This window comes from Delphinus delphis, chromosome 11 (genome assembly GCF_949987515.2).
Source record: "Delphinus delphis chromosome 11, mDelDel1.2, whole genome shotgun sequence".
In the NCBI taxonomy this organism is placed as follows: domain Eukaryota; kingdom Metazoa; phylum Chordata; class Mammalia; order Artiodactyla; family Delphinidae; genus Delphinus; species Delphinus delphis.
In genome coordinates, this window is record NC_082693.1 from 10,667,102 (window position 1) to 10,688,655 (window position 21,554).

The 21,554-nt window shown below is 47.6% G+C and overlaps 1 protein-coding gene across 1 annotated transcript; it reads left to right on the forward strand.

Moving 5' to 3' along the window:
- The first annotated feature begins 633 nt into the window (after positions 1-633).
- Positions 634-18,677, forward strand: EMP1 (epithelial membrane protein 1). The gene is made up of 5 exons (XM_060026117.1): positions 634-759; positions 15,374-15,486; positions 17,459-17,555; positions 17,670-17,810; positions 18,496-18,677. The coding sequence occupies exons 2-5, from the start codon at positions 15,409-15,411 to the stop codon at positions 18,660-18,662; spliced, it is 483 nt and encodes a 160-aa protein (XP_059882100.1). The 5' UTR covers positions 634-759; positions 15,374-15,408; the 3' UTR covers positions 18,663-18,677.
- The last annotated feature ends 2,877 nt before the right edge of the window (positions 18,678-21,554 follow it).

Sequence of the window (21,554 nt, forward strand, 5' to 3'; positions counted from 1 at the left end):
AAAGTTCTTAACGAGATGACTCCCTCCAAGCTGTCAACCTGAGGAGTCTGGCTGGGCGTTCACGGAGCATAATTAAAGGGCCATCCAGCCAGCTCTCCACCACTGAGAGGTCGGGTTCCGAGGGCTCCTGGTGTGTTCCCTTCTTCATCCCCAGCCACCCCCAGGATGGTGCCCAGGGCCAGGCAGGGAAGTAAATCAGAAGTAAATCTGATCATTCCCGACCGTGGGATGATTAGCTAGGATGTCAGTGGGCAGGGCACTGTCCCCCTCCCTGCCCCCCCCCCATGAAAGTGTGGGCAGATAACCTGTGTTTTGCTTGTATCCATGGTAACCAAGTCTCCTTTTTGAAGAGGAGGAATGGGCTTCGGTAAACAGATCTATTTGTGTGACTCCTGTTACTCATTTGAAGCAATGTCACTCCTTTTTCCACTGTGGTCTGTGTATCTGAGTCACAGGGAGCCTAAACTGGCTCCTCTGAATTGACGGCTCCCTCCCAGCCTCTCTTGACGGACTGCCAGCTTAGCAGGGCGTAGCTTACCAACACATTTTTTTTTTTTTTTTAAGCCAGACTGATTCATAGAAACTCCTTTAAAGCACAGTAAAAAGAAACCGCCCATCACACACCCCAGCACACCAGCGCAGGCAACTTATAACCTCGGGAGGCCAGCCCTCCCCTCACTGTGGTCACAAACCTCGAGAAGAGCGGACGCCTGCCACCAGTTCCTGTCACTCTGGGCACCTCGGTCGCTGGACCCTCAGGTAGGACAGCTCCCGACACTGTGGGGAAGCCCTGCGAACTTTCCTTCCTTCCCATTGCTCTCCTCCTTCTGACCTCACCGGAGCTCTGCTTTTTCTTTTTTCCTTTGCTATTTTTCCATGACCCTTTGAAATGAACCCTACGAACTTTTGGCTAAAAGTGGGCCACCGAGACAACTTTTTCCTTAAGGTTCAGTAAAATCTAGTTTGATGGGGGCCCCGGGGGGTCGGGGCCATCGGTGGGGGGTGCTGGGCTGTAATTAGGTCTTGCAAGAACTGGGTTCTTGTTCTGAAAGCGTGATGGGAGCAGGGACTTTGGAACAGGGTATTCCAAAGATTGGTACTAGCTTCCTAGGATACCACTAGCGTATCCTTTATGGGTTTTCTTTATGGAGGAACCACGACGTACCTTTGAAATGACAGGGTGTGCTTGCCCGACGTTGTCAATTCCTGTTTTGATGCGAAGCGCTTCAGGACTTGAACTGTTTCTCTGCGTGCTGGTCTTTTGGGGTGATGGTGGATAGAGATCTGCATTTCAGTTTATTTTTGTGGCTACTTTTCCTGCTGTCCTTCGGTATGTTCATTCACTTTTATTTAAGTGTAAATATTTTTTCTTTCCATGGGATAGGAGGAGGGGGTTGGTTTGTTTAAAGAAAACCGTTAGAGGGAGAGAGAGCGAGAGAGAGGAAACGCTTTCTTTCAAGTGGAGTTTGAAATACAACGCAGGACGGGTGCCTTTGGTGAAGTTGGGAGTCTAATGTGGATTCCAGAGCTCTCCCTCTGGCCAGACATGGAGGATGGGGAGAAGCAGGAGGGAAACTGGGTTTGGAGGGGAGGGGAGGGCAGGGCAGGGGAACTTCATCTGTCCCTGTAAAAAAAATCGCTTTGTGCTTTCACTTCAAAAACCACCAAATTTTCGTGCTGAGTTGAAAATATGGCATATCAGAAATGTTAAAATCATTTTTTATTTTAGGTGGATGTGGGATTTTTTTTCTGCGGGGAAGGCAGTGATTGTTTTGGAACATTTATCTTCTCACTGTTTCCAAAACACGGCTGTACAAATGCAAACACTCGTGCTAATCATGAAAGGGATCTGGAAAAGGAAGACGAGTGATTTCTATTTGCTTTTTTTTTTTTTTTTAAGGTTAGCATTTTGGTGGAGGTGTGGCCCATTTCAATATAGATACTGGTGTATTTTTTCCCCCAGGTAAACAAGGTGAGGAGAATGACAGGATTCAGCTTGTCTGAGGAAATTAGGCTTTTTCTTTGGAAATGTAGTTCATACGAAGAGAAGATTCAAAAGTAATCAGCCTACGTACCTGGTACAGGCAAGGCGCTTGGTAAGATTGCCCTCAAGGGGATGATTAAGTTAGTGCAAGGGCAACTTTTCAAGATGCAGGGAACTCCCGCCTTTGCTTGAAATGTTGATTATTTCCCAGGTTATATGGACGTGGCTTAGGGAAGCCATTATTAAGTTGACGGTAGTGGTATCCTAGGAAGCTAGTTCAAATCTTTTAGTCTGTGCAGGTTAAAACTAATAAGCTAGATTTAACTGGTCAGCAAATAGACAACACTGACAATTCTGGGGGCGTAAACCGTCATCGTGAAATTCATTATTTGTGCGGCATCTCACTTTACGCTGGAGTTTTATAAATGAGCAAGTGCGCTGCGCGTTATTGCCTGGGGTTTGACGTCAATTTAAAGAATGCGGTTCCGATTCCCACCTTCCCCTCTTCCTCCAAGAAGTAGTGAGAGAGTTCCGTGGCTGAGGGAATTTTTGTGGAGTTCAGCTGTGAACCTTTGACAAGACTGAACCGGGAGGGTTGTTTTTCCTCCTGCCCTCAGAGGTGGATCAAATTCCACCCCAGACTCTGAGGACTGGGGCGGGCGTGGAGCGCTGTCTGGAGGGCCGCAGGATGTCCGGTCTGGCGTCCTGGTCCAAGGACCCTCTGGAGTTTACATTGTTTGAGGGTAGGACACTGTCCTGGGAGTTGGCAGAAGGCCATCGAGGACCAACCCAGGGCAGATCACATCCCAGAGCAGATGCTGGCCCCCTCCCAGGAGTACAGGACAGCCTCTAGGAGAGGAAAGACGTCCCCTCCACAGACCGCAGAAAAGACTGTGGCCTTCTCTACTCTTCCTGCTTCTCTCCTCGGCCAGACTTGGCCCATCCAGTTCCCAGGGACATCCAGACTCTGGGGGACCTAGAGAAGGAGTTCCACAGAGGCCACCTGGGGCATGCAGACCCTCTTGGCTTGGACTCGGTGGCTCTGGGGGTTTCAGCTGGTACCAGAACCCCTGGGACCAGCGGAGAGAAAGCAGTCAGAGACCTAGAAGGCTTAGAGGTGAAGCAAAATGGCTTTTCTGTAGACTTCTCAGAGCCTGACAGGGAATAGACCCGAAAAATGGCCTCAGAAAAGGTCACAAGGCAAATATAGTTACATTTCATCCTTGATTTTGTGCCCTGAGTTTGGAAGGGATCTTGGAGGTCAACCCATTCATTCTCTACCATACGCAGAAATCTTATTTTCACACCACCTTGGATGGATGGGAATCTTACATTTCCCTAAAATTGCCAGAGAAGAGGCTTGGTACCTCAGAAGGTACTGCCGTGCTCTCCCACCTTTGCTGGATAGCTCTAATTACTAGAGTTTCTTAGATCCAGCAAAACTGGCTTCTCTATAACTCCTATACTTTGTTCCTAGCTCTCCGGTGCTGAAAATACCCATTCTATTTTCATTGTTGTTGATCCATCCAGTGCTCCTTATCCTCTAAACACTTGACCCTTATTCAATATTTAACGGATAAAACCTGATGCATCTGTATTATTATTATTACGACCTAAGATTCAGAAAGAGCAGGGAGCGTTTTCGAAGCGTAGTCGTCCATGCGCAAGTGATCTGATTCTGAGGTCCTTTATTTTCTAAACACATGCATACGGTTCCTTCTTGAACCGACCACATGTATACACACAGCTGCCTAGCACAAAAGCTCAGAGCCATTTGGGACTCTCAGATATACGTACTCAGAGGGACACACCCAGTTACTACCACCAGGTCATGGTTAAATCAATCCAGTGCCAGAAACACGGGCTTCTGACTTGGCCTTCTGGGGCTGGTCCCTTAACTTGGTCCATAGTTCACGCAGCCCACGCCTTTCCACTGTGAACCTCCTGTCCTAGTAAGCACAGGAACAGGCTGCCAATCAACATCACCTCGATCTAATTGCTGGTGGGCAGTCTGGACGTCAGTGCCTTGAAAAGAGCTCCTAATCCTTAACTAACGTAGAACTGGAGTTTTCTGACCGTAAATGTCCCTTTTCCAATACTTTTTCCAGTTCTGCCCAGATGACCCTGGATTTCTATTCAGTAATCAAGGGAGCCCAAATACGCTTCCCGTTAGGAGTTTGCTTGAATTCCCAAAACCCCACTCCCCAAACATGCACGTCTCCAGACCACTCTTTGTAACACTTCAGTTACAAGTCATTTCTCTCAATTTAATTGGGATCCGCTGATACTGAAGCACAAGGATAAAAGTAGAAGCCCTTGGGACTGCTGTGTCTCTCTCCCTTTTTAACAAAACATTTGGGTCAACCTTTCCTTCCCTGCTGTGGAAATGGCATTTCTCCGGAGCTAAAATGGACTCCTCTATTCTCGGGGCCGTTGGCCTTACGCAGATCTGGCAGCTTTCACATTTCCCGAGCCTGGTTCATGAATTCTCTTTTCCAGTGGGGTAATTAAAATTGAGAACCCGCTGGGCTTGGGTTGAAATCGGTGGCATGAATCCTGAGGTAGGTGCAGGATGGCTGAATAGGAGGTCCGAGGGGCCGTCGTCTTGTCCCGACTCTGCTGTGTGACGTGGGCAGGACACTTGTCTTCTCGATGGAGGGAACTGAGCTTGGTGGTCCCCACGGCCCCTTGTGGCTCTGAGACCCTGTTGTTCTAAGATCCTACCATTCTTGTCGTGAGGAGTCCCTCGGCTCACGCTAACAGCAAGCTTAATCCGTAAACACTGGTAGGAAAGTGAAATGAAGCCACGTGTTGCATGGGAACAGGCATCTCACGGAGGACGGAGGACCCAGGCGGTCTCCCTCGCTTCATACGCTCAGAGATCCCTTAGGGACCGGGTCCGCGGGCTTCACCGTCGGGTAGCAGTGAGCATTCAGCCAGGTCCGGGAAGAAAGGTAAGAGGTTTGATTTGTGAAACCCGAGGAGCACCCGCTCAGATAAGCAGGGCCAGGCTAGCCAAGCCTTGTGGGGATATTGACAACAGCAAGGGATCTGCCAGGAGCCAGACCAGGCTCGGGGAAACGTGACGAGCTGGTCTTGTTGGGAAAGGAGCCCCACCTTCTTGTCAGGGAGGGTGCGGCTGCAAAGGTGTGCATGAGAGCTGATGGAGAGCGGACGTTGACGAGGAAAGGGGCGGTGCCAGGAGGAAGGGGGCGGGGAGCAAGGGGACCGAGCGGGTTTCCTTAGGCCTGTGTGTCCAGGGAGGAGGGGGGCAGATGGAAAGGCCTAGAAGAGGGAGAAAGTGGAAAGAGGAAGCCAGGGAGAAGGAACAAGGCAGAAGTGTGAAGATGCTGCACTCTTGACTCCCTCCCTCAATGCCTCGAGACAGTCCTTAGGGCCAAGTATTCCTTCTTTGTCTCCCCCGCCGTGAATAATCTTCTGTTGCTCATGGACGCAACATTTGAGTTTCCATCGAATATCTGTGCCAACAGGGCGGGGATCTTCCCCGGGGACGTTTCTTCCCTTTTCAGAAGGGTCATATCAGGGCTGACAGCAGATCGAAGTCCTGGGTACTTTGATGTCTTCTTTGAAATAATCAAAGACTCTGCCTAGGAGGCTAGGTGCGGGGAGCTGGGGAGAGGTTTCCGCTCCTGAAACCAGGGGTCGGACCAGCCAGGGGGGTCCACACTTATTTCAGAGAAAGGGTTGTGAAGCGGAGACCTCGTGCTTCCCTTTGGCTGCCATGCTTCGCTGGGGAGGGGGGCTTGTGCTGTAGGTGGGAGCCAGGATGGAAGGTTTGAAGCTCGTCTGAGGTAGGCAGTGGCAGAGGGGCAAGGAGGGGCGGAGTCGGGTTTGGCCGGGGCAGGCTCAGCTGGTGGCCCCTCTCAGCAACCTAATGGGAAGAAGCAGCGTCCTTCCAAAGGCCCTTCGTTTCTTCCAATGGCGCTCTCTCGAGGGGCTTTGCTGACCCTCTGATTAACTAGGAGGCGGTGGGAGGAACAGAGCGAAGGGGAGATCCGGTAGAAGTTCTAGAACTTCTGCCCCGACGTAGGAGAGAAAAGCTTGTGCTGCGGTGGAGAAGGCCTGACCTGGAAGATGCCAGGGGGTGGGCTTCATCCTGACGCTGCCTTCACTCTGGAGACCAGCTTTTCCTCGTCTGTCGAGGAACTGGACTGAATAACCCCGGCCCTGCTAAGCCACTACGCAGCCAGTTGCCCTTAGAAAGAGCAACAAGCCCGCAGCCCACCCCAGGCACTGCGGCGGCCCTGCTGCACCTGCATCCGCCTGGCCCTGCCACCTCCCAGCCTGTGGCCCCGCTGGTGCAAGCCTGTTACTGCCACCTACTGTCGGACCGCCCCCCTGCCAAGGGCCCCTGGGGCCGGGCCACACCTTGATTTTCTTCCCAAACCCTAGTTATTATCTTGGCAACCTCTTCCTCGGAGACATTCTGGCCACCAGAACACTCCTCTTTTGTTAGGAAAAGAAGACAACGAAGCTTCCTTCCTCGCCCAGGGGACGTTGCCCAATGGCCTGACCAGCTGCGGGCCGGGGCCGGGGACATGGGCTGGGCCCGGCCTCGCTGCCCAGGTCTGGCCTGAGCCTTGGCAGATGTCCCCCAGATTTAGCCACTCCCCGACACAAAAGAGGACCAGGGGAAACCGGAGAGAGAGGTTATTCTCTTTGGGGACATTTGGAAAGACAAGCTTCATGTTGCTTGTTTGCTTCTAGCAGAGTCGCTGGCCCTCAATTTCTGCCCGAGAAGCTTCAAGCCCGTTTCGCTGGGCCGAGCTTCTCATTTTCCATAAAGGAACACAAAGAATAACCAACAACTGTACAGCCTTTGCTCTGTGTCAGGCAGGAGCCCTTCCGTCCTCACACTAAGGCTACGAGGTCTGCAGATCACAGTTAAAACGGGCTGGAGTTTCAACGTGCTTGAAATAGCTTCCAATTTTATATGTCAACTATACCTCATTAACACTGAATTTTTTTTTTTTTAAAGTGGTGCATCAGGAGTTGAACCTGGAATCTGTGCTCTTTTTGCTGCGCAATACTGTGTCTCTCTAGGAGCTACTGTCCAGAGAGGGTATGTTATTTTCCCAAAGTTAGCAGTTAGTCAGAGGCAGAATTTTTAGGAGAATCTGGTTTTCAAATAGGTGCTCTTTTTTCTTTCTTTCTCTTTTTGTTCCCCTTCAATAGCATCCTCCTACCCCCACCCCCAGTTCCTCATCCCTAACTACGGGAGAATCACGCTAGTCGACAGCAGCGCCGGAAAAACATCACCTTTTCTATAATAACCCCCGTTCATGAGAGCCCACATTTGGGAGGTGCAGTCCCCTTACCCGCAGGACCGTGAAAAAATAGTTGTTTTCTTTGGCGCACGTAGATTCCTGCTACTTGACCGCTCATGTTTCTCCTGGTCATAAAAACTGCCCCGTGCACTTGAAAACATCAGACCCTGGAATGATGTGTATATAGAGAGGTACAGCTTGAAATTCTTTCCTTCCACACCAAACATCAGACATGCAGAAGCAGGAGGAAATAGCCCTTCAGGATTCTTCTTCTCCACATGTTTCCCACGGAGAAATGAATGCCCCCCTCTCCCACCCCTACATAAAAACAATATTTAGAATGGAAAAGTACACTTGACATAAAACAACAAGAACAATGGTCAGAAAAGCTCATCCAAGGTCTCATCCACTCAGCCCTGCCTTTAATCCCAGCCTTTTCCTCCTCCGGATACATCCTCTACGGCTGCTCCCCAAAGAGAGTATTTCCTTTTCTGCTGGACATTCATTTTGCCAACCCAAATGATCCTCAGTGGGAAAGAAACATATCAAAATAAACCAACAAAAGCAAAATGATCCTGATGTGTAGAGGACAGAAAGGCATTCGTGCTACCGCCCTGTACAGTGTCCCCAGGAGAAGCACAGACACAGTTTGGGGTATGCCACGAAGGAAGATGGGCAGATGTGGGCTGACTCATGGAGATCGTACGACCAGGAGTGGCTTTGCCTTTCATCTGGAGAAAGCACGGTGTCTTGGTCTGAGAAAGCGTTCTTCAAAGTCTGCAGGTACCCAGAAATAGATGGGGATTTCACTGACAGCATCAATCAATGAAAAGACGGAGTGTGTCCAGCAGTTGGGTCATTTCAGGACAGTGTTATGACTTAGTGAGATTTGGGGATCTCAGGTGACGTCCTCTGGCTAATTCTCTGATAACCTGGCAGTTCTGCTGGAAAAGTGACCACTTTAGAAAAATGCTAACAAGGAAGCCTTAGACAAAGGGCAGAAGTAAGATCAAGGTAGTCATTGTCAAGAGCAGCCTCTGATGTGTTGTCAGGACCTTTCTAATGGAAGGGGGTCTTGGTAAGTAGTGAGCTCCCCGTGACTGGAGGAGTTTAAGCATGATTTAGGTAGTTCCTTGGTGTAGATTTATAGATGAGTTTCATGCATTGGGGAGGAATTTTAAAGCCTCCTTTCAGTCAGAGATTCTGTAATTTAAAGAGGTAGATAAGGAAGTTAAATAGTATTTAGAAGTTTAAGATATCTTCTTTGCATTTACTTGTTTCTTCTTGAATAAAAGGGAACAAACACACATATAACCTTGAATATTCAAATGTCAAAGCTACTCGGAGGACTTCCCTGGGGGCGCAGTGGTTAATAATCCACCTGCCAATGCAGGGGACACAGGTTTGAGCCCTGGTCCGGGAAGATCCCACATGCCGTGGAGCAACTAAAGCCGTGTGCCACAACTACTGAGCCTGCGCTCTAGAGCCCGCGAGCTACAACTACTGAGTCCGCATGCCACAACTACTGAAGCCCGAGCGCCTAGAGCCTGTGCTCCGCAACAAGAGAAGCCACTGCAATGAGAAGCCCGCGCACCACAACAAAGAGTAGCCCCTGCTCGCCACAACTAGAGAAAGCCTGCACACAGCAAGGAAGACCCAATGCAGCCAAAAAATAAATAAGAATTAAAAAAAAAATACTCAGAAATATTCACAGAGTTTGCCTGTAGTAAGATGTTCAATACATAGTTACAGTAATCTATAAATAATTTCTAAAACTAATACAGGACTAAAGTTCACCTATATAAAAAAGGGGGAAACATTTTCTCTGGAGAATTCTGTTGTTTTTTTATGAAGACTTCAGTTACTTTGACATTTATTTTTTTTCCACAGAAAAGAAAATATTGCCTTCCTTGATTCATTTATTTTCTCGCTGAACAGATACTTTGTACCTGTCATAGAAAAGCTTCTCCTTTCAGGAACTTAGAATCTTAGGGGTGGGGGAGTGAAACATTTCCACAAATAATTCTGTTACTAGGCGGGTTGCCACCAGTGATTTTAATAACAGGAGGAAAATGACTACTTCTGTTTGGGTTTAAAATTCCTTGGGTTCCCAGGGCCAGCGTGAGGTGTTTGGATCCTCTTTCCTGATTGGTGGTGGGGTGGTGGTGTGTTTGGAAGATTTGAGAAGATGAGTGACTTGGTCGGATAACCCAGTGACACAGAGCATATACTTAAGAGGGAGGAGTTCAGAGAGAGGATCGTGGGAGAGGCTGATGGTCCTGAGCTAGACAATGACAGTGGGAGTGGAAAGTACGGATGCACGGGAGATAAATACTGGAGGAAAAATGCATGACCTGACTGTTATTTTCAGCAATGAAACTGGGATGATGAGGACACGGGAGGGGAAGGGGAAGCTGGGACAAAGTGAGAGAGTGGCATGGACATGTATACAGTACCAAATGTAAAATAGAGAGCTAGTGGGAAGCAGCCGCATAGCACAGGGAGACCAGCTCGGTGCTTTGTGACCACCTAGAGGGGTGGGATAGGGAGGGTGGGAGGGAGGGAGACGCAAGAGGGAAGAGATACAGGGATATATGTATATGTATAACTGATTCATTTTGTTATAAAGCAGAAACTAACACACCATTGTAAGGCAATTATACTCCAAAAAAGATATTAAAAAACAAACAAACTGGGATGAGAGGAAGGAGTGATGGGGAGGGACTTTGGCATCTGGTCATTATTGCTCCTGTCTCCCCGGAAAAGCCTGGGCTGTCTTCAGCTGCCAGGGAAATGACTAAACTGTCTTTGGCTGGCCAGCCCGATCCACAGGCTTCTCAGAAAGCTGTCCTGTGCCATCTGGGAGAGGATGCCTCCACTTGGCCTTTGTCTGTGAGACTCTCACACACTCCAAGTGAATCACAGACATTTGAGCTCTGTGGGACCCCCCCCCCCATTGCTCACACAACCCCCAGATCCCTGTTTCTGATTATGTGACACCTCCAGTCTCTGGCGAGTTCTTCAGTGACTCAAGCCGAGGATTTCCATCACTTCCTTTGCTGGAGAAGTGGGTTTGGGGGGCTCTATTCTGTTGTATTGATCCCAATTATTGTTCCTTAGACCACCCTCAAGCGTTGCTTCCCCTAGACTCTGGTCGCTGCTCAATAAACTCACAGACTCCGGGGCCTAAAGAAAGTGATCTGCCCCCTAGCTTAGCAATCACGGGGCCAAATTACTAACATCTCAACTGTCTGTTTAGAAGTCAATGATTCTCAAAGTCTCTACAGTATGAGTTACCCATCAGAAAAGGAAAGGTGTCCACAGAGGCCTGATTCATTTCTCCTGGTCAGAACGCCCTAAAAGTGTCAGGCTACCTGAAAAAGACAAAGAGAAAGGCAGTCTCAGGGATATGTTCCTTTGATTCTTTCTTTTTTTGGGGGGGGGGGGTTGGGTATGAGAGGGAGGCAAGACACCAATAAAGATTTAAGTGGACGGAGCCAACTAGAGAGGGCGGTTATCTTTCTCCCTAACGTGAGTTAGTGGTTTACAGCTCCAATCACCAGCAACCGTAATCTTCAGGCTTATTTTCACTAACTGTAATAAATGTCCTATTAGCAAAGAACTTCATCCAGATCTAGAATGGTCAGTAGTTGTGAGGCTTGTATCGGGGACAGGAGTGTAAAGAGACCACCGCCCTAGTGTGATCTGGGTGATGCGGGGAGAACAGGGGAAACATGGTCAGAAACAAAGATGGCGGTGGTGGAAAAGGAACCGGCGGGCCTGTCCGTTAGGGCAGAAAGAACAGGAAAGGAATAAAGAGAGCCTGTGTGTGGCTCTAAGTCACTAACCTCCATTTCTCTTAATGATCACTTCTCTCTAGAGTCAGCATTCATGCCTCCCCTACTTTTCTCAGTTTCCCACCCAGCCCCACGGAGCCCTGACCACCCCCGTCCCCAAGCTTGATGGGTAAATGAGGGTAAAGGGGGCGATCCTACTCTGCTTCCAATGGTGAGAAGAGAAATGTGTTCCTGGCACCCCACATAGAACAGTCAGTGGACATCCTATCCCTTGAGAATGCAGTGGATTCCCTAGCTCTGGTGGCCTGGGTCCAACTCCAAGAACCACAGATCACGTTGTTAGGGAAGTCCCAGCCACCACGGGACAAACTTTGGGCCGTTCCCGAGCACCGATGCTCCGTTGGGAGGAAGGTGTGGCGCCCAGCTCTTTAGAACCGCCATGCCGTTATCCTCTACTGCCTGGTTTGAGCTGCCCGGCTATGACTAGGGGTCTGCTTTCCGTTGGTGCGTGCCATCCGTAGCATTTTGGAGAGGTGGGAGAGAGAGCTCAGTTATTGTTTTAGTGAAACATACTGCCACAGAAGAAAGTTGTAGCAGCCAATACTTCCAAAGATATAAATGCTCAGAAATGGTCTCTTTTCAGCGCTTTTATCTGAAGCAAGATATACACGAGGCCAGGGAATGAGGCTCTCAGAAATCTTCCCTGCCTGTGAAGGGTGGGTGGACCCCGTGGGAGCATGGGGTCTTCTTTGATTTCTACCCAAACTGCTCTAAAACTTGATAGGTCCCCACTCATCTGCTGGGGGGCCTCTAGTATAGGGACTGAGTACCTAGGGATGACGCAGGCCAGGCATTTAAGAAGACAGTTCATTCTGTTTCCAAATGTGTTGGGGAGAGCCATTGAAATTAAAGGAGGCCCCTCTAAGCTGACAATGGATGATACTAATAAAAACCTGACAAATTCGGGGCAATGAAAAACGGAGACGTTACCATATGTGTTATGCAGCAGCTCCTACTTCCAGCTGGACACAGCAGCCAACAGTGGAGAGAATTGTGTGTTCCGCGCACTACAAACACTTGCTAATCCAAGACATTTTGCTCCTTTCTTTGGTGAAAAGATGTGGCATGATTACAGAAATCTAAATACCCTGAAAGAGAGTCGCTTCCTTGCCCGATTCCGCCACTCACTCCTGCCTGCACCCTGCAGGGGAATAATGGTCAGGGGGGACTGTGGGTTAGATCAGAAGTGAGAGCCATTGGCCAGGAACTCGCGTGCCCAGGGGTGCAGTGGACCAGCCACGGTGAAGGTGCAGGGTAATTGGAAGGCAATTATGTTCAAGTCATTAAAATGGACAGTGTGAGCCGGGGAGAAAGGAATCAGACTCAAATTTGGAGGGTTACAGACCAATCCAAGGAGACGGAAAACACTGCTGGATCCCCAACAGCAACACTCAGAACATTTTCCTCGACCTCATTTAAGAGGCATCACTTGGTGTGTTATATTCTGTCTTTGGTCCCTCAACCCCTATTAGGAGGAGGATGTTTGTAAATTGGAAGCAAAGGAATAAAAAAGTCATTTGTAGAGCCCAAGGAGGATTAAACATGACTTGTTATATAATATTTTTTTAAATAAATTTATTTATTTTAATTTTTGGCTGCATTGGGTCTTCGTTGCTGCGCGCGGGCTTCCTCTAGTTGCGGCGAGCTGGGGCTACTCTTCGTTGCGGTGTGTGGGCTTCTCATTGAGGTGGCTTCTCTTGTTGCGGAGCATGGGCTCTGGGTGCATGGGCTTCAGTATTTGTGGCACAAGGGCTCAGTAGTTGTGGCTCACGGGCTCAGTAGTTGTGACCCACAGCCTCTAGAGCGCAGGCTCAGTAGTTGTGGCGCACGGGCTTAGTTGCTCCGTGGCGTGTGGGATCTTCCCGGACCAGGGATCGAACATGCACCCCCTGCACTGGCGGGTGGATTCTTAACCACTGTGCCAGCAGGGAAGCCCACGTTATATAATATTTTAATTCCCTGCATTCAGAGAATTAATTCATGCCTGTTCCTTTCTCCATGAGGGGTGAGCTCAGGATCTAGTGATGGTGTGAATCTTGGGGGTGCCGGGAGGATGGGTAGCACAGGGCGGAGAAGAGTGAGGATTCTCCTCCTCATCTCTAAGGGGGTGTTCCTAGTGGTCCTCCCACGCAAGGGGCAAGGATTAGGCATAAGGACAATTTCTCAGAGGACCTAAATGATTTTATACACACTGCCTTGTGAACTGGAGAGCAGATATCCTATTACTGGCACTTAACATGGGGCAGCCTGGTGACGGATGGACTGGGCTGGTTTGGTGTCAGCTACTCAGTTTCATATAATAATAATAATAGTAATACTAATAATCACAACGAAAGCGACCCCATTAGTATCTGCCACGTGCCAGGCGCTGTGCTGGAAGTTCTTCATATATGATCCAATGTACCCCTCGCATTTCCCTGTCTGAGTAGCATTGCAACCCTCACTTTACATAGGAGGAAACTGAGACTGGAAGGTCAAACAACTTTATACGATTCTAACTCAACCTCGGTCTAATTCAAAAACCTCTTTTCACTGTGCATTAAAGTCAAGCAGAGAGTTGAGGAAGTGTGCAAGGACCTGAGAAAAGCAAAAATGCATTTGAACGTGTGGGGAGGTTATTAATAGCGGGCACGAAAGCGCCAAGCTCTCCCCTGAAGCCGCAGGAGAAACGTCATCATTTTGGTCGTTCACAGTTCCACTGGACACGTTTCTACAAAAAGAACCTAGGTGGCAGGAGGTGCTCGGATGGGGAAGGAGGGCGCGGGGTGGGGGTTGGAATGGGTCGGGTGGGCAGTGGGGGCCAGTGTCTTGCCTCTGATTCCTAGCCTGTCAAGAGCAAGGCCCCCGGGGTTCCGTAGGTCATTCTAGACTTTGAGTGCCTGACGAGGAAAGGGAGAGGAGATCGAAAACATCAGAAGTGTTGGAATGATTGTGTCCGTGCTTTCCAGTAAATACCCGGTCCGACGTGAAAGGGGCTCGAGCACGCTCAACGCTTCAAGCGAATGAGGTGGAGGGAGAGAGCGAGAAGCGGGCAGTTACTGGATGTGCACCGCCAGCTCCTCCCTGAGGGGGGCAGCCACACATCCACCCCGCCCAGGGTGTGAATAACCCGAGCCCTTTCCTTCTGAAGTTCCCCAGCCGAGCGGCGCCGCCTCTGAACTGTCTCGGGCGGGCGTGAGTGACGAAGCACTCCTGTAGCTGACATTCATCAGAGTAGCTGCCCTCTCAGGCATCCTTCACACTTCCTTTATTTTCTAGGTTTGATGACCCATGGGCTCCTGTCTTCTATTCTGCTGAGATCACGGCTGAACGCTTTTGTTTACCCATGCACTTTCTTAATCTCTATGAGTTCCCCATCCCCCCACCCACCGTGTGACGGATGCCTTTGCCCATCTGCTCTACTGAGTCCTGAAGGATTGGCATGTGGGTAAATGTCAAGCACAAGTCAAAGGCACATTTGGTCTCTCAAGCTGCATCCAGCCCCCAGAACCGTCATATTGAATCCTAGGAAATAGAACCCTATGCCCCCAGGTCAACAACAGAGTCCCTACCATGACACAGCCCAGACGCCCCGGTGCGGTAATACCAGTCTAAAATGTTCCATTGGCAGATGATCAGACCATTAAACTGTAATTAGGTAGTTACAATTACTGAATATTGAACAGCATTATTATAATAGAAGATGTGGCTCTCACGTTTTATATCTCATCTGGGATCAAGTTAGTAGCCCATTCAGTCTCTGGGCATTGAGTAATAGCTGCTGGTCTGAGGAAAATTCGATTAAAATTGCTGGGTGAGCAGTTTGATAGACGCGTGGACACTTCCCTAGTGGAAAATAGAAATTTATATGACATTGTTGCACAGAGACCTGGAAATTACAGCTGTGAAAGCCCTTTTAAAAACCAAAGTCCTACTTTTGGCCTCTAAAACACAAACAAAATAAAATGATAACAGTTACCATAAAATTTTCTTGTTTTGAAACAGGCTGTATCAGAAGGATGAGTATATAAATACCTGAGAGGCAGAATTCTGTTTCTGTTTAGGTCTATTTAAATAGACGAATAGGCACTTGTGGGAACTGGGCTAACTAGTTGTTTGCAGGAATTTATGACGAAATCTTGATGGTTTTTGCTGCAGCTCTTCCTGATTTTAGCAGCTAGCCCACCCAGGTGGGAAAGCTGAATTACTGTGTTGAATCTGACAATAACCTGCCCTTTCCCTTTCTTGTTCTCCTTTCTTTTCAGAACTCTCTTCACTCCCAAGCCATCAAAAAGCCAAGATGTTGGTGTTACTGGCCAGTATCTTTGTGGTCCACATCGCCACCGTCATCATGTTATTTGTTTCCACCATTGCCAATGTGAGTTGTGTTCTTCTGTTCATTCATTCATTTGGAAGTTATTTGCATATTTACATAAAGTGCTACAAAGGACGTTTAAGCCATAATTCCTGCCCTTTGTGAATTTACAGTTTAGTCATGAAAAAAAATAAACACATACTTGCACTTCAGACAGCTAAGTAACAAGTGTCTACATGAGTGATCCCGCCAGTCTGGAGAACACAGCGAGGCTTCTCAGTGTAGGTGGAGCTTGGAGGACGGGTAAATGGGTGGGGTTTCTCTCTGCTAAAGATGCAGAGAGAAAGGAGCATGGGACGCCTTCTAGGTGTGCGGGTCAAGGAGCCCAGCAGGGAGGGACAGGCTTTGTTCAGGGCATGATGAGGACACCTGCGTGGCAGGGCAGAACTTCCCTTCCTTCTGGGGACCTTGATTAGAAGGAGAAATGGGAGTGAGATCATAAGACACTTTGGTGGCCCGACCACCAGATTCAAGATCTGGACGGAGAGTAGCATGTGAGAGTGGAATTTTGCAAGATTAACCCGATTCCCCTGAATTAACTCAAACAAAACAACCTAAAAATATGGAGGTAGCAACAGGCTCTTCTCTCTGAACCTTGGGCTACTCTGACCTCTAGTGGTAGTTTGCAGGGTCCATCGTGCTTTTCTCAGAAATAAACAAAGACAGCTCCTCGGACCCCAAAACCAAGGCCATCCATCACTAGACAGACAAAAAGGGTTCCAGAACCTGTTCAGGTCCCTGCTACAGTTGAAGGATAAATGGGTTTTCAAGTTCAGAGTTTTGCCAACATCGGTGGGTATAATTAGAGGCAAGGCTAATTGAAGCACCACTGTGATAATCTAGAACGCTCACCCACGTGGCCTCCCCCAGACTCTAATTTAGCCGTTCTGTATGCTGCCCTTCAAGTCTCTCAGGATAACAGGTCCGATAAACAACTTCAAACTGTATTAGTGGATGCTGAGTGCTGAATATCTGAATTATCAGCTTCTGATACGGGGCTGGACACAGAGTTGTTTATTAAATCAAGAGCAGGCAGGCGATTTGGCATCCTGGCCCTGCTTTTCCAATAACTCTCATTTTAACAGACGCTCTGTGTAGACAGGGCTGGGTGTTTGTTTTCCATCCCAGAAGGATAAGTGTCTTGCTGGCACCGTGGTGAGCCTCGGGGAACACATTTTGGTCATTCTTCTACTTTCAGCTGCCGCCACAGGAAGGCTGTGGCTAGACTATGTTATTATGGAATTACTTTGCATGTTGTGACGATCAAGGTTTATCTTTCTGTTTAGATGAACGTGGCTTATTGATCACTCAGCTATTTTCTCCGTTGCCCTTTATGTTTCTTACTTTTTTCCAGTTGAACATTTTTCCTGAACTTTTTTTCCCCTCTAGCCAGGCCCTTCCATGAAACGATCTTGGTGGGGTGTAGGAATTGTGCCTCCTTAAAACCAATTTCCTCACGCAGGGTTTCCATTTCTTAGAGCCTTAGAATTTTAAATCGCGATGGTTGAATTACTTCTTTTCTTTTCTTTTCTTTTTTTAAGTGATGAGGGATGTGAGGCCCAGAGAATGAGGTGACTTTTCCTTGGTCACACGTTCTTCTCTCTCTTTTTTCTTGGGACCTTTGTGACTTCAGTTTTAGTGAGACCTTATTTCCACCAAGAGATGGAAATAAACCATGTTTTTGGCTAAATATGGAGTCTTGGTTAAGATTTGGTCCTGACACAAGGTGATCTGTTGTTTCCTTTTCTTTCAAAGCAGGGGGTTAGTTTTTAAACAACTTTTTATTTCTTTTTAAAATTTATTTCAAAAAAATTTTACTGGAGTGTAGTTGATTTACAATGTTGTGTTAGTTTCAGGTGTACAGCAAAGTGAATCAGTTATACATACACACATATCCACTCTTTTTTAGATTCTTTTTCTGTATAGGTCATTACAGAGTACTGAGAAGAGTTCCTTTATTTCTTTTTGATTTCAGGCCTGGATGGTTTCAGATGTTGGAAAAATATCAGTAGGTCTTTGGAAAAACTGTACTTCCGCTGACTGCAGCCACAGCCTGTTATACGGCAGTGAAGGTGCGTACAAAGATATTGTACTCAGTGCTGACAGTTGGTGCGCTCAGGGAAATGGCCAGTCCCTCGGGGACTGGGTAGCCTAACACCCTCACTCCCCCCACCCTGTGTCCACAGATGCCCTCAAGGCAGTGCAGGCCTTCATGATTCTGTCCATCATCTTCTCCGTCATCTCCCTCGTGGTCTTCGTGTTCCAGCTGTTCACCATGGAGAAAGGCAACCGCTTCTTCCTCTCAGGGGCCACCATGCTGGTGTGCTGTGAGTATCAGCTTACCCAGAAAAAGCTTTTCCCGTAGATCTTACCATGGGTGCTCCCGGCAGCTTGAACAGCTGAGCACGTGGGGCAGTGAAACCGCCTTGTACGATTTGTGCTTTCTGGGAGAACCCCTGATAGCTGCTTGGAATAAGAACCCTCGTAGGCTTCACTGTTTAAACCTGGGCTCCCGGGCAGCTACTAAGTGGCTGGGGTCCGTCCATCAGTAGCACTTGTATACAGGACCCTTGAAGGGGGCAGGGATGTGGGATTCCTTAGAGAGATGAAGCCGCTGCCAGAATGCCTGCAATGATCGCCATTCCCACTCTCCTGTCGTTCTTCCCCCACACACGCAGTTTGGTGGAAGGCGTGTTCTTCTGCATGCCTCAGGCAGCCTGCCCTTGTGTGCTGGGGTCCAGATGGGAAGGCTGAGGGGTGGACCCGAGACGCTGTGTTTCATCCACACAAACCAGTGCGGATGTGAGAACCTGAGCACCTCTGATTTGCCAGCACAGCCATCAAGCTTGGTTTGGGGCAAATTGACAGAACTACCGTTGGGGGTCCAATTTCAGATTTCATTTTCCCATCGCCCATGAGGGAAATAGGCTCTTCCTAAAATTATAAAATCTTTTTCTTGGTTTTCATGTTAAGAAATCAAACCAACAGCTAATCGTTGTTTTTCGCCTGCAGGGCTGTGCATCTTGGTGGGGGCCTCCATCTACACGCATCACTATGCCAATAACTTTAAAGACTGGTACCCGGAGAGTCACCACGGCTACTCCTTCATCCTGACCTGGATCTGCTTCTGCTTCAGCTTCATCATCGGCATTCTCTATCTGGTCCTGAGAAAGAAATAAGGCTGAACACGTTATTGGGGATCTGGGGGGTGGGGGTGGGGAAGAGGGAGTCCTTGAATCTGGGAGAGGAGTGGACGTTGCTAAGCAGGAAAAACCAAGAGAGGGAATTGGGGGGAGGGGAAGGCAGGGGGGAGGGGCTGAAACCCAAACATGACTGAGAGGGTCCCGTACTGTCCAGCCCCTGCCCTGGGAGAAAGCCGTGGGCTGGGATGCGTGCTCCCTGGATGAAGGCCAGAGGGCCTCCCTCCAGCCTCCAGCTGTTATCAGTTACATACACTGCCTGGGGCCCCAGCAGCTGCCACATTGCTGACTCTACTTCCGAGGGTGAATTCAGTCTTCAGACCTACTGCACCTAGTTAATATAGCGGTACAAGTTCCGGCAAGGGCAGATACTGTTCTTGTGCGGAATACGCCAGGCTTGGAAGCCATCCTGCCCTTCTGACCCAAAGCAAAACAGTACCATCTGAAGGGCCCTGCGGGAGAACTTTGGCCAGTGAGCCATTATCCCTCGTTGGAACAGAGATTTAGCTCTGTGGTATTTGTGACAAAATGGGAGGAAGAGAGATAGTGATTAAGGCTAAGTTGGTGTGTTAGCTAAACTGAGAAAGAGAACTTTTCACAATGGAAGGCCTGGGGCGTGGTCAGAACCCAGACTAGACCTCACACAGCTGTCCCTCGTGGAAACCTCTTGCTACAGACTTTGCTTGGCCTCTCCTTTAAAGCCAAGGCAGCTCTCTGGAGTTTCTGCAAAGCCACTAACGACCAATTCAGTGGTGGAAGCACCACTCAAATTATGGGAAAAAGGGACAATCTTATAGCAGGGTTATGTTAGAGTTATGTTATTAGGAACCTCTCTCCATGCAATCAATGTCTGTTTTAAGTACTTAACGTGAGAGAGAAGGACAAAGACCCGTGCAACACAATCTGTTACTCTCCCTCTAAATTATACGCTTTTGAGGAAGTTTTATATAATTAGCCACATTGGGGATCAGGGCTCCTAGGCTCAGAGACAGCTCTAGCTTTGACATGAGCTGGTGGGGTTGCCTTTCAGAGGTCCTGCCTATCCCACAACACAGGTGAGGCAAGGCAATTCTGGAAGCTTCTTAAAATACACACAAACCAAAACCAAACAACAAATCCTTGGATGAAAGGTGCTATATTATTGTCAAGTATTAAGCATACTAGATTTCAGTCACAATAAGAACAGAGTGTCTGTGCTTCCAGGAAAATAAGAAAATTTCCGTGAGAGAAATAAAAATATAGGTGATGGGCAGATATTTTCTTTAAGGAAAAAAAAAACCCTAAAAACTCTTGTGGTACCCAGTCCGGTGGTAATTGAGCTTGTCTGCTGCCACAAGAGTGTTTCTATATAGGACTTAGAAGTATGGTATTAGTGTGGTGTTCCTGGTTAAGCAGGCATTGCTCTGGCCTGGCGCAGCTATTTTAAGCCATCTCAGATTCTGGCTAAAGGGTATTTTTTTGGTGGAAGACATTTCCTTTACCAATCTGAGAATATCTACCCTAGGGAGAATCTGAGACATCTTGCCTACTTTTCATCTTCTAGCTCCCTCTTCATCCCGTTTCTTATATGCGTTTCCTTTTGGGGAGCTATTATGCCACAGTTGCTGGTATTTATGTAAAAGGACTATTACTAAGCATATTTCTCTGTGTTCATTCTGGTTAGGGGAATGTTGAGAGCTGGCCACCAAATTATCTGGGCTGTTGGGTAAATTGGTTGTCAGGCAAAAACTGTGGGATAGTGAACTTTTAAATTATGATTTAATGATCACATGACTTTAGAAGGCTGTCTTGAGTGCAGAAGCAGATTTACATATCAGATACAGCCAAAAGAGATACTAGCATTGTGTTAAAAAGTCAAACTGTGACTGGAGTGAACCATGTATTCCCTTGTCTTTTACTTTGTTTCTGTGCCATTTATGTCTCATGTAATTTGCATTACGTTGGTGGGTTGTTCTAGTACTGTATTTGGCTTCTTCTTTAATAGATTGGTATTTCATATACTATAATTGTAAATATTTTGATACAAATGTTTATAACTCTAGGCATATAAAAACAGATTCTGATTCCCTTTACCGTGTGAATGTTTTCTTTCAAAAAATGTAGGAAAAATATGGATGATAATGACATTTATTCCTAATTAAGTTGTCAGTCAGTTCGATTTGGACAAGTTGGCATTTATCAGAGACATTAAGCTACTTTCAGGAACTGAAAGTATAGTTTTATCTTGCTTTAATTAAACCTCTTAAGCAAAAAATGGAACCTTATAAGCTAATACATTAGAGAGAGGTTATTATCTTGAATCAGAATGGGTTATGACGTTAACAAATGAGATGCTTGTACATTTTCTTTGAAGTAGCGAACTCCTGTAACGTGTCTTCAACATATAAACAATTCACGATGGTATGCGTCACCTACATGTGCAGGAACCCATTCATTGCATTACCTGGGGCGTAATCTGTATGGACTCTATGAGAGAAGGAAAGATTTGCGGCTTTCTGGGTGCAGTAAGGACCAGAACGAAGCGTGGAAAGCAGGGTTGGTGCTGTGGACCCCAGCATCATGTCAACACCAATACGATAAGAGTGGTTTTAATGTGGAGTAGGCCATCTTTCACTCCCCTGTGGTCTTGGATGAAATAACTGCACACAGAGTAATGTACAAAAAAAAGACACAATGGAACCCGAAAATAAGACCTCAACATATTTTAAATTAAATTAATCTCAAATGGCATCGGTTATTGATAGCCTCTTAGAGACCTATATGAGTCACTTCCAAAAGTTATCTTCTTAAGCTGATTGTTTGGGACTCAGAGCATATTTTCCATAGAGACAATTTACAACAATCTTACTTATCATATGGGCTAAAAAGACT

What these genes read in the sequence shown, in the direction of transcription:
- EMP1 (XM_060026117.1), top strand. Translation starts at nt 15,409, where the DNA reads ATGTTGGTGTTACTGGCCAGTATCTTTGTGGTCCACATCGCCACCGTC. An exon ending in CCTGTTATACGGCAGTGAAG is followed by an intron (nt 17,556 to 17,669) that starts GTGCGTACAAAG and finishes CTGTGTCCACAG; the next exon opens with ATGCCCTCAAGGCAGTGCAG. An exon ending in GGCCACCATGCTGGTGTGCT is followed by an intron (nt 17,811 to 18,495) that starts GTGAGTATCAGC and finishes TTTCGCCTGCAG; the next exon opens with GGCTGTGCATCTTGGTGGGG.